At 43.3% G+C, this 15,103-nt stretch overlaps 1 protein-coding gene and 1 long non-coding RNA gene across 2 annotated transcripts in view; one reads left to right on the top strand and one right to left on the bottom strand.

Annotated features, from left to right (window-relative positions):
• The window catches only part of LOC120620908 (uncharacterized), a 28,897-nt gene extending 19,094 nt beyond the window's left edge, over window positions 1–9,803 (bottom strand). The window contains exon 1 of the long non-coding RNA XR_005658026.1: window positions 9,351–9,803. This is a non-coding gene — a long non-coding RNA (uncharacterized LOC120620908). The remainder of the gene's footprint in view (window positions 1–9,350) is intronic.
• A 2,283-nt stretch (window positions 9,804–12,086) lies between these two features.
• Window positions 12,087–14,036, top strand: LOC120620907 (C-C motif chemokine 2-like). The gene is made up of 3 exons (XM_039885984.1): window positions 12,087–12,358; window positions 13,076–13,193; window positions 13,560–14,036. The coding sequence occupies exons 1-3, from the start codon at window positions 12,283–12,285 to the stop codon at window positions 13,663–13,665; spliced, it is 300 nt and encodes a 99-aa protein (XP_039741918.1). The 5' UTR covers window positions 12,087–12,282; the 3' UTR covers window positions 13,666–14,036.
• Window positions 14,037–15,103: the final 1,067 nt, after the last annotated feature.

The raw sequence follows: 15,103 nt of genomic DNA, 5'->3' as shown, positions 1-15,103 counted from the left end.
AATATCACTCCTGGAAAACTGGTATCATCCTTCAAAATGGGATGTCTGATGTAATTGAAACTGCCAGTTTAGATGATGACAAATCCCCAGAGATAAAAATGAAATGAAAGGAGAAAAATGGAGAACTAGAAAACCGACTCTAAGGAAAAATGAACAGCAAAAGCTGATGTTCAGAAAGGGAACCAGAGTCTGGATATTTGGCCCAGAGCAGCGAAGATAAGAATTACATTGCAAAACACATTTGAGAAGCAGGAGGGAAGAGGATGTGGTTTTGGCCGACATGTGAGAGCAGACCTTACTGCAGACCTTACTGGGTTTCATATCTGGGTGTCTGGACAACACTTTCTTGCCAAGTAACATGGCAAAGCAATATTGGAAAGTTCAAACGGGGCTGGTTGTAGATGCAGAACACCTGCTTTCCAATCCTTGCTCCATCACCTTCTTGCATTTAACCTTGGGCAGGTCATTTGACCTCTCTATATGATGGCATGATTGTCCCTGACCTGCTTGTTCTACAAGACTGTTATGACTATGAAGTAAAATAATGCAAATGCTTGGCTGTGAGCCTGAAGTCTGGTGTCCCTTCCAAGGGGGAATTTCCAAAACTGAGGTATTTCCTTCCTTTGCAGCTGCCTTGACAGTGAAGAAGTGAAGGAACAAATGAAATTCAGAATTATAAAGAGATTCAGAGATTTATCATTTCCCTTCTGCAGAGTAGGACCCAAGGTAGCCAACTACTGAGCCAAGATATTACAGTGAGTCAGTGAGAAGGGTAAGTTTTTATTGGGTGGATGCTCAGTGCAGCTCAGACACAGTCAAACCACAGTCAAAAATCAGGAGCCAGATTTTTTTTTCAGATTTTGACCCCTTTATTTAGCTGAGATCTAACCACTCCCAGGCTCTCAATTCATTCATTCAGCAAATATATGCCTAGTATAGAGCTCATGTCTAGTAATTAAGTAATTAATTACTGCTTGTTAAGTGAAAAAATAAATGAATGGTGAATAAATGAATGAATAAATGTTAGCCCTGTCCTAGGTGCTGAGATAGAGTCAAAGAAGAATAGGTAGATCTGGCCTATACTCATTTATAATACAGTGAAGAAGTACACATTACTAACCTTTAAAATACAGAGTGCAATCAAGTATTGTAAACAGGAAAGTGCAGAATTTTAAGGGAAGACAAAGGATTGTGTGTTTGGAAAGACTTCTTGGAGAAGGTCCAGCTATCTTTCCAGAAAAAAGAAACCATGCATTCAAGAGCCATGTTCCGGGAAAGATGAGCCAGTTGGTGTTACTACAGTCAAGGGTATTTTAAAAGAGTGATTCCTGAGTGATATATAGCCTAAATGGTATGCTAGACCCAAGTCAAGCCTCTTGATGGCCATACTAAAAAGTTCGGCTCCAAAAAGTAGACAGAGAGAGCTACTGGAACATCTTTAGCAAATCAAATTGGTGGTTTGGGATAGATAAACTTTCCATCAGTACAAAAGATGAACTGGATGGTAGAGCTTCTCTTGCAAGAAATCACATTCAAATGTTTTAACAGAACTCAGATCAAGACAGGGTCATTTGGGATGAGGAAGAGGAAATGAATACATGAGACACTTCGAAAGTGCAGGGGACAGATCTTAGTGATAAACTGGATGTGAAAGGACATGGGGAGAAAAATCTAAAACTGGATCTCTGCTTTCTAGCTTGGCCATCAGGGTAAGTAGGCATCTGAATTCTCAGTAGAAGAAACAGATCTGAGAGTAGCGTGATGAGACCAGGGACTGTGGATCAGGACTTATCTGCATTCCTTACACTCAGCATGGTACCTGGCAGGGTAGGCACACACAGTAAGAACATCAAGGGATGGTTTGGAGAACTTTAAAAACCCTCCTCAAAAATTCTCCATAGATTCCTCCACCTAAAGTGATCCTTAAATGAATAAACTAATAATAATGTTCTTCTTCATGAAAATGCAACTTAAACATCAGTCCTATACTACATCTTCCAACCAACCTGATTCCTCAAAGCCCTCTTAGGTAGAAATTTTCATCTGCCACAGGGGTTTATTATATCTAGGTTGAAAGATGAAAATAAAGAAAGAAAGAAGAGAGGTGGGAAAAGGAGAAATACAATCAAAAAAGGATGAATTTCTTGAAGTTGAGTGGTGTCCAGGTATAAAGGCCCAGTGGATAGATGGAAACACCAGTCTAGAGCTCATCTAAAGAGTAATTTACTGGATAATAAGAGTTTAAATGTGGGAGTACATAAGAAAAAGAGTATAGACCTAGGATAAAAATTCTATTATAACAGGGACCAGACAGATAATAGAGTAAAATGAGCCAAGCAATAGATAGTGGAGAGATTGTGGGGGAGAAAAGGGAAAGATAGTCTCTGGTAAACCTGTGATAATGTGCTTCATCCAAAGGGATGGGCCACCAGTTTGCAAATTCTTGTGACCAGTGAGAGCAAAAGTGTGAATCCTTAGAGAAGACCAGTATTTAGGAATGAACACAGAAATCAGTGGATATAGTGTAAAAAAGAAGAAGCAGAGAGTAATTGAGAAAAGAACAGAGCCCCAGACACAATAGAGGACAGGATTTTCTGAAAGAAGGAGTGGTGACAGTGTTAACTAGGCAGTAATTTCACATTAGATCAAGTTACGAAGAATTTTTTACATTAAGCAATGAGAAGGTCACTAAAGAGACCATACAAAATTCAGTTGAGTGATGGATGTAGAAAGTACACAGCAGCAAATTAAGGGATTAGTTGTGGGTATGAATGTAGAGACCACAAGTAAACATTAATTATTCAAGAATTTCAATAAGTTTTCCCATGAAAGAAAAGAAAGAGAGAAGGGAATAACTGCTTGAGGGAAGATGGGGTTATAGGAAATACTTTTTTTTTTTTTAACAATGAAGAAGACTTGAGCATGTTGATTGGAAGAAGGGAAAGGAAAAGTGGCAAGAGGGAGATAGAAGAGGCATGGAATTAATGGAGAATGCCAGGTTCTGGAAAAGGCTGTAGGAGATTAAGGATATAAATTGATCAGTGATCCTCAATAAGAGGAATCGGCTCTTCTTCTAAAGCAAGAGAGAAGAGATTCAATAACATGAAGATGGATTTAAGTTTTGATATGGGCATGGGGGTGAGCATTGAGGGAATGTCATAGTCCCTGCTTTTAATGGGGAATATATTGTCTCCCAAGAGTGCTGAAGCCTGAGGCTAGAGCGAGAGATGAAAGGGAATGGTGAAGGTGTGGAATGCCACTGTGGAGTATAGCAGAAAGAAATAACTAGGGATATATGAAAGGATTGCTGGCATCGTCAACAAGGGGAGCGAGACTTCCAGAAATCCTGATCGTCTAGGAGTGATCAAGAATAAGGGGGATGATCAGATGATTTAGGCACTGGCGAGTGAGGAGACAAAATCAGAGAAATGGAGAATCGGTACGGTGGTGAGAAGTGAGTCTAGGAAGGAAAGGAAGTCAGGTAAAAAGTGAGGGTGCTGGAGGAGTTGACGTAGATGTAGAGCTGACATGGTAGATAGAGAGTTGCTGAAGAGGAAGGAAGCGGAAGGCTGTGGTCAAAGAAATGGATTACTAAGTTGAATGCCATGAAATGGAGAAGTTCGGGAAGATGACAAAATCTAGAGAGTGGCCGTGGAGCAGTGGCCGCGATGAATTCATTTGAAGAGAGACCCGGAGGATGTTAGAGAACTTCCCTATTAGTTCATTTACATCCTCTAATCTTTTCCTTTCCTTAACCTTCCACCTCTTTACCAAGCGGATGGAAGTGATCTCAAAAGATATTCTTCAGGATGAAGGGAAAGGAAAATAACCAGGAGAAGGAAGCATAAAGAACACTGGCCTTCGAAGGAAAAACCTGAATTTCAATCCCAGCAATGCTACTTCCCAGCTCCTTTGTCCTTGAACAAGTCGACCTCTAAGCCTCAATTTCCCCATCTGTAAAATGAAATAATAATACCAGTTTCACCTACATTACAATGCTCTTATTAGATTCATAGGACTTAATGGATTCCTAAAGCATACACAAGAAATTAAATTGTAAGTACCTCAATTTTGAAACCTTACCTAATTAACTGCGCACAAGTTCTAGAAAGCATTCAATTAATACCTAAAATTAATGATTATCATCTTTATGGAATCAGAATTATATAATGAGAAATCTTGTCGTAAATTTGGAATGAAAGTACATCCTAAATATATTGGGAGTGAAGTAGGGAAAAGGAAGTAGGCGCATGATATGCTTGAGCAGTGAACTGTCCACAATAAAGAAATGTGGATGTATAACCGATATGGTCCCTTTCGTTAGCTCAGGGCACAAGTGGGTCTGACCTCTTTTATTATGCTCAGTTAATCACTGGCACCCCGAGTTGTCTAGATTAGGAGGAAATCTAATCATTCATGCTTAAGTGCCCTCTCCCAACTTCCTCACAGTGCCCAAGAACCTTGGGGACCTATTCATTCCAGCTGACAAATCCTGCTGCTAAATTTCCAGCAAAGTGAGAGCTGGGTGATCTGACCCACTAATCAGTGACCAGGGCTCCTGGCTGCCATTGCTTCTGTCGCTGACTCTAGAGTTAAATATAGATAACTGACCACACATCACCCAAAGTATTTCCCTGTTCCTTGCTCTAATAATGCCCCCTTCAGTCTTGGCCAAGATGCCACCTTGGTTTCCCAAGGTTGCAGTGTATTCAGTTTAAACTCACAGGTTTGGCCATTGCCCTCAAAGCATGACTGCTGCATCCGTATGGAGGATCCCAAAGGTCTTCCCACCTAAGCCCTCACCCCCTGACTTCTCAGCCTGGCTTGAAACTCAGACTGCAATCCAGTAATAACCTCCTCAGACTTTTAAAGAGTGTCTAATAATTTTGGACTCAAAAGAAAGGTTCTCAATTCCTCTTCCCTTAGGATGTCTCTTGGTCTTAAGCAAATGTCTATTTGGTCCATTTCTTCCCCTGGGTCCGCCGGCTCTGCATACCAAGGGGTGCTAGGAGAAGCAGTCTTCTCTTTGGCCATCAAAAGGTCTTCCCTCCCTCCAGAACAATGAGTGCTTATTTATAATGCGTGCCTACTTCTACTGCCTCGATAAGATTTTTCTAAACAAAACATTGTTTCCCCTCGAGAAAAACGTAGTTGGCAGTCTCACTGGAAAATGTTAAGATGTATAATTAGGTACTTCCCACAACACATACACGTGCATACTCACAGCTTGTCTGCACTGATTTAAGAGTGCAAGAAAATTCTGGGCACCTTCTTTTTCCCATTTTAAATTAAGCAGGGCAGGGATTTTCAACTCTAGTATCTCTATGGCACCTCTAGTTCTGATTCCCCCCAGCCCAATCCATTCATTCATCACATATTTGTTGAGTACTTATTGCTATGTGGTAACACTGGGAAGCAGGAGTGAACTACACAGACAGACGTCTCTGCCCTTGATCATGTCTAACTCCTGCATGCCTGCCTTTCCCACCCCATTGGAAATAGCTCCAGTAGTTTGTAAAGTTTCTCTCTTTACCCCAGTTATATATTTTTAAGCAATAAATAAGTTGTAGGGTTGAATTATTTGGTCATGCTTTAAGTCCTTGTGTCTAAATCAGAAGAGATGAATGTGCTTTGCAAACCTTTTTCTCCAACTCCTCCCCCTCCCCTAGACCATCTCCATTTGCATTCTCATTTGGATCCTCTCTCAGGCTCTAATTTATAATAAATGCAGGAAGAGCTTTTGAATGGAGCCAGTGCTTTGCAACCTGGGGCCCCACCAGGAAGCCAGCTAAAAAGTAAGCTAGCACAGAAAGAGCTATTCTGGGCAGCTGAAATTTCCCTTTTTCAGTATGCAACATTTTGCAACAAAGAGAGAGAAACGGATCATCTGCAAAGAAGGATCCATGGGGCCCCTGAAAATCACACTCCGCTAGTGCCACCTCACTATCCCTCCAGCACTGCCACTATTTCTTCCCCAAATAGAAGAAATGGGGAACTCAGGAAACCAAAAATCTTGCTTCTCTACTCATTTCCCTGTCTGCTATCAATGGTACTGTTAAACCATCTCACAATTCAGATATTTGGGGGAAATGATTTGAGATTCTTGGACTGTTCATAGATTCAAACAATATTTATCGAGAACCTGCTTTACGAAAGACACCAGGCACTGGGATCCAGTGCTGGCAAGAGCCATGAGAGGAGATGGAGCGTGGAGAGTTCGAGAAGCAGAAAGTGAAGATGAGGGTAACGTGAAGTTTAGAGGCGGACAAAGGCCTGCCAGAAGGTGGATGTCGGGTCAGAGCCGGCTGCTGTGTGAGGAGCTGAGGCCCTAACTCAATTCTGAGGCTGCCTTCTCTGACTCCTCATTTTTTGTCAGCCTCCAAAGGCTCTTTCTCTGTCCATGGCAGACAAGAAAGCAGGGATGAGGAAAAGCTTAGAAGGTCTAAACTTCACTGCATTATATAATATAGATGCCAAATAAACTTTCATAGCAAGAAATAAGGGTGGAGGCTTGGGCTGTGCATCGGGGGTAAACGAATCTACTGCCTGGGACTGGCCGCATGCACCCTGAAACTGCCTGGGGACTAGCTTGCTTAGGCCCTTAGAGTGACACAGCTGTTTACATGTTGCTTACAAAGCACCCTTGGTGTATTGTTTCATCCAAGTCTCATGACAATATTAAAAACAGCTGTCTTACTAATCACACTTCACAGAAGAGGCCCAGAGAAGCCAAGTGACTTGTGACTTGAACAAGGCCAAACGGCTTGTTAGAGGCAGAGCTAGGCCTCTGGCCCCAGTATTCTGACATCATCTGGAGCTCTTTCTACGATTCCAGGCTGCCTCTCCTTTCTCTCCCCTCTTCTCTTATTCTTTCTCCCCTTTTCCTTTCTTCTTTTCGGCCTGTGTCTTTTTCTTGTCCGTGCCGCCCAGCCCAGCCAGCATAGCCTTTACCGCATGTACCCTACGGTTTAGCCCAGGGATACCTAAACACACACTGGCAGTCATCTGAGAGTGGAAGGAGAGCTTAGAAAAAATATAGCTTCACATAGTAAAATTACAGATTATGATTCAGCCAGTCTGGGGTAAAGACCACAACTCTCCATGCTTGATAAGTTCAACGGTACTGAACTATTTGGAGGTCATAAATGCCTTTGCTAATCTGATGGAGGTAATAGACCCTTTCTCCAGAAAAATCCACAATCACATCAATGTAGAGGACTGCTCCAAATGGTTCTTGAAGCCTAGCCAAGAGCCACAGACAAGAACCCTGGCCTAGACAAAATTAACTGCTCACTATTTCACACCTCTGACAAGCATTTCCCATGCTGAACCCTTTTAAGGTTGATCTAGTGGGACCCTGGACCAGTATCATCAGCAGCACCTGGGAGCTGCTTCGAAACACAGGATCTCAGGCTCACCAAAGACCTGCTAATTCAGAATCTGTACTTTAACAAACTCCCAAGAGGATATATAAGCTCTTTAAAATGCAGTCTCTATAAGTTTGCTTCAAAATGAGCTCCTTCTCTACTCAATAATCAGCCAAGGTTCAAAATCTGCCAACCCTTGAGCCCATCTTAAATTTACCACCATGAAGGCTTCCCTGAGCCCCTTAGCTGGGGCTCTCAGAGCTCTGCATCTCTCCCGCGACTGTAATAATTCTGTGTCACTTGAGTTTCTCTCAGGTGGACTCAGCACAGGTACTGTAATAAGGATTCAATGAAAGGCTGTCAAAACAGTGTTTCTCTGTCTCCATCACCTGCTCTGTTTCCCTAAGACACCTCCAGTTCAGTGCCTTCATGAGGTACCTCAAATGTGCTCACCAGTCCCCTTGACCTCTTCATCTCACTACTCAGGCCACTTTGGGCAACACATGCCCCAGGTGAGGAAAGTGGCTTCTCCCCTTCTTTGCTACCCTTGGCTGTAGTCTATTAAGGAAGCTGTGGAGTGTCTCACACTGCCATTAACCTAACAGTTTACTCAAATTCAACCCCCTCACCTACAGCAACCCCCTCACCATAGCGCTTCAGTGCTGGTCTATGAGGGCTGGCCCAGAAGACAGCCTTAATGACAAGCCCTCACTTGGCTGAAACGCCACTCACCACCCCAACCAACCAAGGCCATTGCAAGTGATTCTTCCCTTTTACTTCCCATAACTCTCTATCCCTACCACTACTCCCTCCCATACCCTTGGCTGCCTCGAGCAAATAGACCTAGGGGACATCCATCCCAGAACACAGGAAATGCCAGAATCCTGGAGTGACTACACTGCTCAGGTTTATTTATAAACTCAGCTCTACTTCCTATGGAATCTTACTTTATCATCTCTTCTGGAAAGCATGCTTCATATCTAGTTCAATTATGACCCTCGCCCCCAGTCCCCTACCTTAGGCTCTGCGTAGAGTAGATGCTGACTGCATAAGTGTTGTAGTAAGGAGCCTGTGCAGTATGTAAGACAGGGTGCTACACCGAGAACCCAGAAATGAACAAACTACCACATGTGTTTTCTAGTCATGTGCCTCTTCCATGTGTCTACTAGTCACCTCGGGCCTGTCACCGACTCTTTCTTGACTTCAGTTTCCCCGTCAGTGAAACAGGAAGATGACCTCTAAGATTTTGTTCATATCTGACACTCTGGGTAAGAATAAAGAATGAATTTCTAGTCTTTGAAAGGCAAAGGATTACAGAGTTGGGAAAGAGGCTTCTGTCTACCTGGAGCTCATAATTAACCTGGAGAATAGAAGAGGCTGAGGGAAAGACCTGGGGACGTCATCTGGAAAGGACCTGATGGGTCTCAGTCAAGGGCCTGTGGGGTTGGGGGCAGCGTCCGCAAATAGGTGAAGGCTGTGCTAGATGGGGAAGGGGAGCAAGTGAACTTCGGAAGGGGCCAGGGCAGAGGGTGAGGTGTGGGCTTCTAATATTTCTAGAAAGCTGACTCTTAGTTTCCCCTTTCTTCACCCCTAACACTGAGTGAGAGTCTTGGGAGATGACAAAGGCCCACGTGTAGGATGCTGGTTAGGGGGTGCGGCAGCCCACTGAAAGGAAGGAAGAAAGGATTATTCACCAAGAAGAACTTTTTCATTTCTCATCTAAGATTTGATAAGAAGGGGGCCCCAAGGGGACGGGGGATTCTAGGGAGCAGCAAAACCTTGGCTCTGCCTCCCACGCCCTTTCCCTGACTGTTTCATCCCTGAGCAGGGGCCCAACCCAGACTGCATGAGATGTCCCTGGCTCCAGGCCCAGAATCTGGAATGCAGACTCCGTCAAGCAGATTCTCTTTCACAGGATCTGGGAACTTCCAAAGCTGCCTCAGAGAGGGAATTTCCACTCATTTCTCCCACACTGTGACTGACCTGCCAGCTGAGGAGAGCATTTCTTCTTGATAGAGCAGAAGTGGGAGGGAGATGGCTATTCCTTTCCAGAGACTTTCTCTTCTGATTCACACCCTTTCACCTTTGATCTGTTTACTGTTGGACACTGCAATGGCCAAGGCACTTTCCAAAAATGATGATTTCTCTCTGAGGTAGAGACATAGCTTCACATACTCAGAAGTCTGTCTATATACTCAGAAAAGCCAGTAAGCTTTTCAGTGTGACCACGGGCTGATTGGCCTTCCTCTCTAGAATATGGCTTCCTCACGTAACAAGAGGAGGTTGAAGTACATGATGCCTACAGGTCCTCTGATTCCAAGATGCTAGAAGTGATAGCAATGTGACTGAACCAGGAAAGAATACCGTGGACGCTTTAACAATGCTGGGGTTACCACCCCTCTCCCATGCAAATCCACATATAACTTGTAACTCCCCAAAAACTTAACTACTAATATCCTACTATTGACAGTAAGCCTTACCAACAATATAAAGTCGATGAACACATATTTTGTAAGTTATAAGTATTATAAACTATAGTCTTACAATAAAGTAAGCTAGAGAAAAGAACATGTTATTAAGAAAACGTAAAGAAGAGAAAATATATTTATAGTATTTACTGGGGGGAAAAAAATGTATAAGTGGGCCCGCACAGTTCAAAGATCTCCACAGCTTTAACTGGTTAACCTAGACAGGAACCAAAGAATGATTCCCTGCATTCCACAGGGAAACAGGATGTAATCCTAAATCCATGGAATAGGACACTAATAGATTAGGGAAGGGTTCCATTAATATGAGGAAAAACTTCTTGGAAGTTTAGGTGAGAGTGTCTGGAATAACTTACGAAGGTGCACAGACTTCATTCCTGAAAATATTTTACTCATTCAAGGTGAATGAATTAAGCCATTGATAGAGAGCACTGAGCCAAACACAGAGAGGTATCGACACGGCGGGTGGGGAGCAAGATTCGGGCAGAATGAAAATAAGGCTTTGAGAGAGGTATAAGCAAAGCAGTATGCAAGTTGATTTGTCGTCTGTCATTCTGTCTTTTTGGAACGATATCCAAGAATCTGGAATGGTCTCTCTGTAGATTCTTTGCTTTTGGATTCTCTAGGAAACCAATATCCAGCATGAGCCATTGAGCCTATTGTCTGAGAGTAGGGGTTCAGGCATCAAAGTGTCTCAGAAGGGAATCTCAGCCCCATTGGCTATTACCTGAAAGATTCTGGACAAGTCACACTTAACTTCAGTTTCAACCAAAGAAAGTTAAGATGTTTGGAGGACGAATGCAACAATGCTGAAAAGCACCTCGGCACAGTACCTGGCCCTCAGGAACACCAGTTATTCCTTTTCTTCACCATTACTGACCACTTACTTCTGACCAGACACAGTCATTTGTTCAATATAACCCATTTCTTATTAGCAACGTAGTGATTGTCAGGTGTGTCTTCCAAGAAGCTCCGCACTTTTTATAGACATTTTCTCAATGACCTTTTAATAAAGAAAAATCGCTAGATCCTTCCATGCCTACTGGGCAGAGGCAAAGCAAGGCTCAGAAGCATGAAGCTGTAGAATGCGGGACTCAAGAGGCCTGAATTTCAGGACTGGCTCAGCCACTAACATGCCTCAAGGAATCCTATCAGATTTGTAAAAGGTAAGAGTTCCCTGAAATGAATTCTAAGGTCTTTTGGGTTTTTATTATCATGATTCTGTGGTCTCTGAGGAAATCTAAGGCAGAGCTGCAGCATGAAGGCAGGCATTCTAATTCCCATGATACTGTTCCTTTGCTCACTCACGCTCCCTGGGGATCCAGAAAGAAGCTGGGATAACAGCCACCATAGCAGGACGCAATTCTTGCCCACTGCCACTTGCCGTGCTAGCCTCAGGTTCCAAAGGCGTAGTGACTTAACCACAAGGAATGTGTCTTGATTATCGTTTAGGTGTCTGCTATTTGGGAAGATGCTGGGAACAGATATATAACCAGGCAGACAGTTGAAAGACATTTGCACATTCCATCCAGAAATATGTCATAGCGGTGACAACACAGATACAGGGTTCTGCTTCGGGGAACTTAAGCAGGTTACTTACCCCCTCTGTGCCTCGGGTGTCTGGTCTATAAAATAGGAATGAACAATACTAGATGGAGTTGGAGAATTGAAAGATTAGCATTTGTAAAGCGCTTAGAATACTCCTGGCACAGAGGAAGCACCATATGAGTATCACGTGGATATTTATTTTGCAGCACTACAGGGCTTCTTCCAAGATTCCAACGATTCTTAAAATTCGATTCTATGGTTACAAAATCCTATAGTTCTGCTAAGCTTCAATTACCAACTGCATTTTAAAGAAAAAAATGGCTTTCGTATGCTTTTGACTTCAGGGCACCCTCCTGGCTTGAAGGCCCCTTGGACTGTTATCTGAAGGTGGGCCGGGAGGTGATCCTGAGATGCTTCTATTTCACCTTTGACTTCTGCTTCCTTGTGTTCTTTCTTTTTGCAGAATTTTCACTTCAGAGAAAGCGGAACCCTTAAGAAAAATCTATCATACCATCATTTTGTGGTCATCCTGAATGCCTATAACTGTCGACACACCCCCCCGCCCTGCCCCCCCCCCGCCATACTTTGCGCTTCTTTTTTGTACTATCAGTAATGAATGGAAAAAGTGCCCAGTCCCAACCCAGTTTCCCTTCCCTGTTTCCTGGAAACCTCCCACGGTGCTACACTTGCTCAGCACATTGAAGATTCCACTTCGTCATTCATTAAGGAGGATGTCGCCTTGAGCCAAGCATTGCTCCACCCATTTGGCTTTCAATAAAAAGCAGGCAGAGAGGCCAGAGGAGCAGAGAGCTGGAAGCAAACTCAGAAACCAACAACTCACACTCTGAAGCTCTCTCTCATCCTCATTCTCATCCTCCACCATGAAGGTCTCTGCAGGGCTTCTGTGCCTGTTGCTCACAGTGGCCGCCTTCAGCACCCAGGTGCTTGCTCAGCCAGGTAAACCTCTTCCTTATTTCCCTTTGAAGCACATCACCCCATCTTGGGGGTATCATAGGCCATTAGAGCAGAAGGTATACCCACAGCCTCACTTTAACAAATGCTTTTACAAAGTCAGGAAACTCAGAGAAGAATAGAGCGATCCTGATCACACAGCTGCTCCTGGGCAGAGCCTGGGTGAGAAATCCATCTGTGAACCCCAAATCCAGCTCCTTCTAGGACTCCAGCTCTGGAAACACACCCTCAGTGCAGTTACTGCCCAGCTCCTTTCAGCAGTGTTAGGAGACTGGGGTCATCAAAGAGAGGGGGCCTCTGGTGGCAGGTGTGCAGGGTATTTCCAGATACAGTGGAGGGAGAGGAGGAGACCCAGGATCTGGACTGTGCTTCTTGAGTCCAGCTTCCAGAGGTATGGCTCAGCAGAGGCAGTGGGTATCAGGGAAACTCATCAACAAGCATAGATTACTTGGAGCCTAAAGGGGGACCCATAACTAGGGTCCTCAAACTGATTTTCCCTAACCCTGATAATTTGGATTATTAGCTCTTTCTAATGACACTTCCAGGAGTAAGGTAGTTTTAACAGCTACCCCTTCCTTCGATTTGTTATCAACACTGTATACCCATTTTACAGAACAGGAAACTGAGTCAGTATATCATTACAGCTCTGAGGTATAGGCAGAACACCTCATACTAAATGCTTTTTCCTTTGTTCTTTTTTAGATGGAATTAGTTCTCTAATCACCTGCTGCTATAACTTCACCAGTAAGAAGATCCCGAAGCAGAGGCTACAGAGCTACAGAACAATCACCAGCAGCAAGTGTCCCAAAGAAGCTGTGATGTAAGTTGAGCACCAAATTCCCCGCTGGTCCAGTTCTTCCTCAGAAAAAAAAAAAAAAGAAGCTTCACAATCTTATAGTCAGAAAGTTATACCATCTAATCCAATATCCAAAGATGCCCAGTGGGAAAACTGAGGCCATGGGAGATCAAGTGACTCCCAACATCACTCTCTATCTGAGTGCTGATTCAGACCATACGAATTTCTTTAGCCTGAAGTTTCAACTGAGACATCTGTAGGAGCAGGTTGCCCTGGGTTCCTTCCTTCCTCCTCTAGTTCTCATGGCAGCTCCTTAGGGTAGAGTGAGCTGCACTGCTAGGCTGAAATCTCAACAGAACTCCATCTAACTGTGCCCCACTCTTCCCACAGCTTCAAGACCAAACTGGCCAAGGAAGTCTGTGCTGACCCCAAGGAGAAGTGGGTCCAGGATTTCATGAAGCACCTAGACGAGAAAACCCAAACTCCAAAGCCTTGAACACTCACTCCACAACCCAAGAATCTGAACCTAATTTATTTTCTTCTGGCTTTCACTAAATGTCCTCTGACATTATTTTATTATATTTTCAAAGAGTGTGAACTTTGTTTATTGATGAGAAACATGATGCCTTAAGTAATGCTAATCTTATTTAAGTTATTGATGTTTTAATTTTTATCTTCCACGAATACTGGTATGTTTTAGATATGAAGACTTAAACTAATTGCTTTCTTCTGTGAACTCAAATTCCACCTCAAGATGGTACGATGGTTCTTACAAAAATCATTAATGTCCCACATTAATGCCAAAAATGTTATTGTGGAAATGTATATGATGTAACTATTGGACAATATATATATTTTTTTACAAAACCTGACTTTTGTGTTTTCTCAAGGGAAATTAAATGGCTGCGTATCAGGGGATGAGGGAGGAGTGTGGTTTCAGAGGGTAAGGATCATGTTCTGAAAGAGTGAGAATGTGGATTGCCCTGGTCTTTTCCACTGGATGTGCTCACCTGAGCGCTTACAGAAGAATCTTTACGGCAAGACCCAGTCGGGCATTCCACCACTACCCCTCCAGTCCCAGACACCACCTGCTCAGATGCCAACTACCCTTGTCACCTGTTTAGCAAGACCCCCACCCCTATTTCTTTTCTCATAGATTCTGAGCCCAGCCTATAATCGCTCCCATAATATATTGTGACTGCCCCCTAACTAGAGTACCCACCCTCAATCTCTTTTCCTTCAATAATCCTTCAACTTGGAGTAGTATAGATACTGCAGATATTGGGAAATCAGGGAAAGACTTAAATGTTAACATCAGTAAGATGGTTAGATTAGTATTTCATAAAGAAGATATGACTCTATCCTTGAGGGATGATGAGGTTTTTCTCTAAAAAAGTTATAAGATCATTAAAGAAATGAGAAAGAAGAGTGGAAGCAAGTACCTAAAGGTAAAAATTATGATAACACGTACATCAAACGGGAAGAAAAACCAATCAGATGGGAATTGGGCTCTCTGTCTATGTCAAGTGATGGGGAAGTTTAGAAAGGAAGGTTGAATAAAGGATTGTAATGCCAATTTGGCGAGTTAGTACTCAGCCTCACAGGTTAAAAGGAGATGCTGAAAATATTGGTCCACTGAAGAAGGACCTAACATGCTCAGAGGTTCAGAGGCGAGTTTCAGGAAATGTAACTTATTGGCTTCATGCAGACCTGGATAAGTAAGGACAGGGGAGAGGTTACTGCCATGGTCTAAGCAAGAGATGATGAGGGCTTGAATAGGGAGACAAAGAGGCAGCACTGGAAAAGAATGAGCAAGGCAGGGTGAAATGTTGAATGTTGTAGATAGAGGAGAAGGACCTATGACCTAACATACAGAAGTTTCTTCTTCAACCCACACTTTAAGGGATCAACTTCCCAGAAAGTAGAATGTACCT

Source organism: Pteropus medius, unplaced genomic scaffold (assembly GCF_902729225.1).
Source record: "Pteropus medius unplaced genomic scaffold, Ma_sr-lr_union100, whole genome shotgun sequence".
Taxonomy (NCBI): domain Eukaryota; kingdom Metazoa; phylum Chordata; class Mammalia; order Chiroptera; family Pteropodidae; genus Pteropus; species Pteropus medius.
Note: the sequence above shows the minus strand (reverse complement) of the source record. Positions and strands in the feature narration are given on the sequence as shown.

Coding starts and splice junctions, on each gene's coding strand:
- LOC120620907 (XM_039885984.1), top strand. CDS start 12,283: ATGAAGGTCTCTGCAGGGCTTCTGTGCCTGTTGCTCACAGTGGCCGCC. Junction 12,359..13,075: donor CCAGGTGCTTGCTCAGCCAG/GTAAACCTCTTC, acceptor GTTCTTTTTTAG/ATGGAATTAGTTCTCTAATC. Junction 13,194..13,559: donor TGTCCCAAAGAAGCTGTGAT/GTAAGTTGAGCA, acceptor CTCTTCCCACAG/CTTCAAGACCAAACTGGCCA.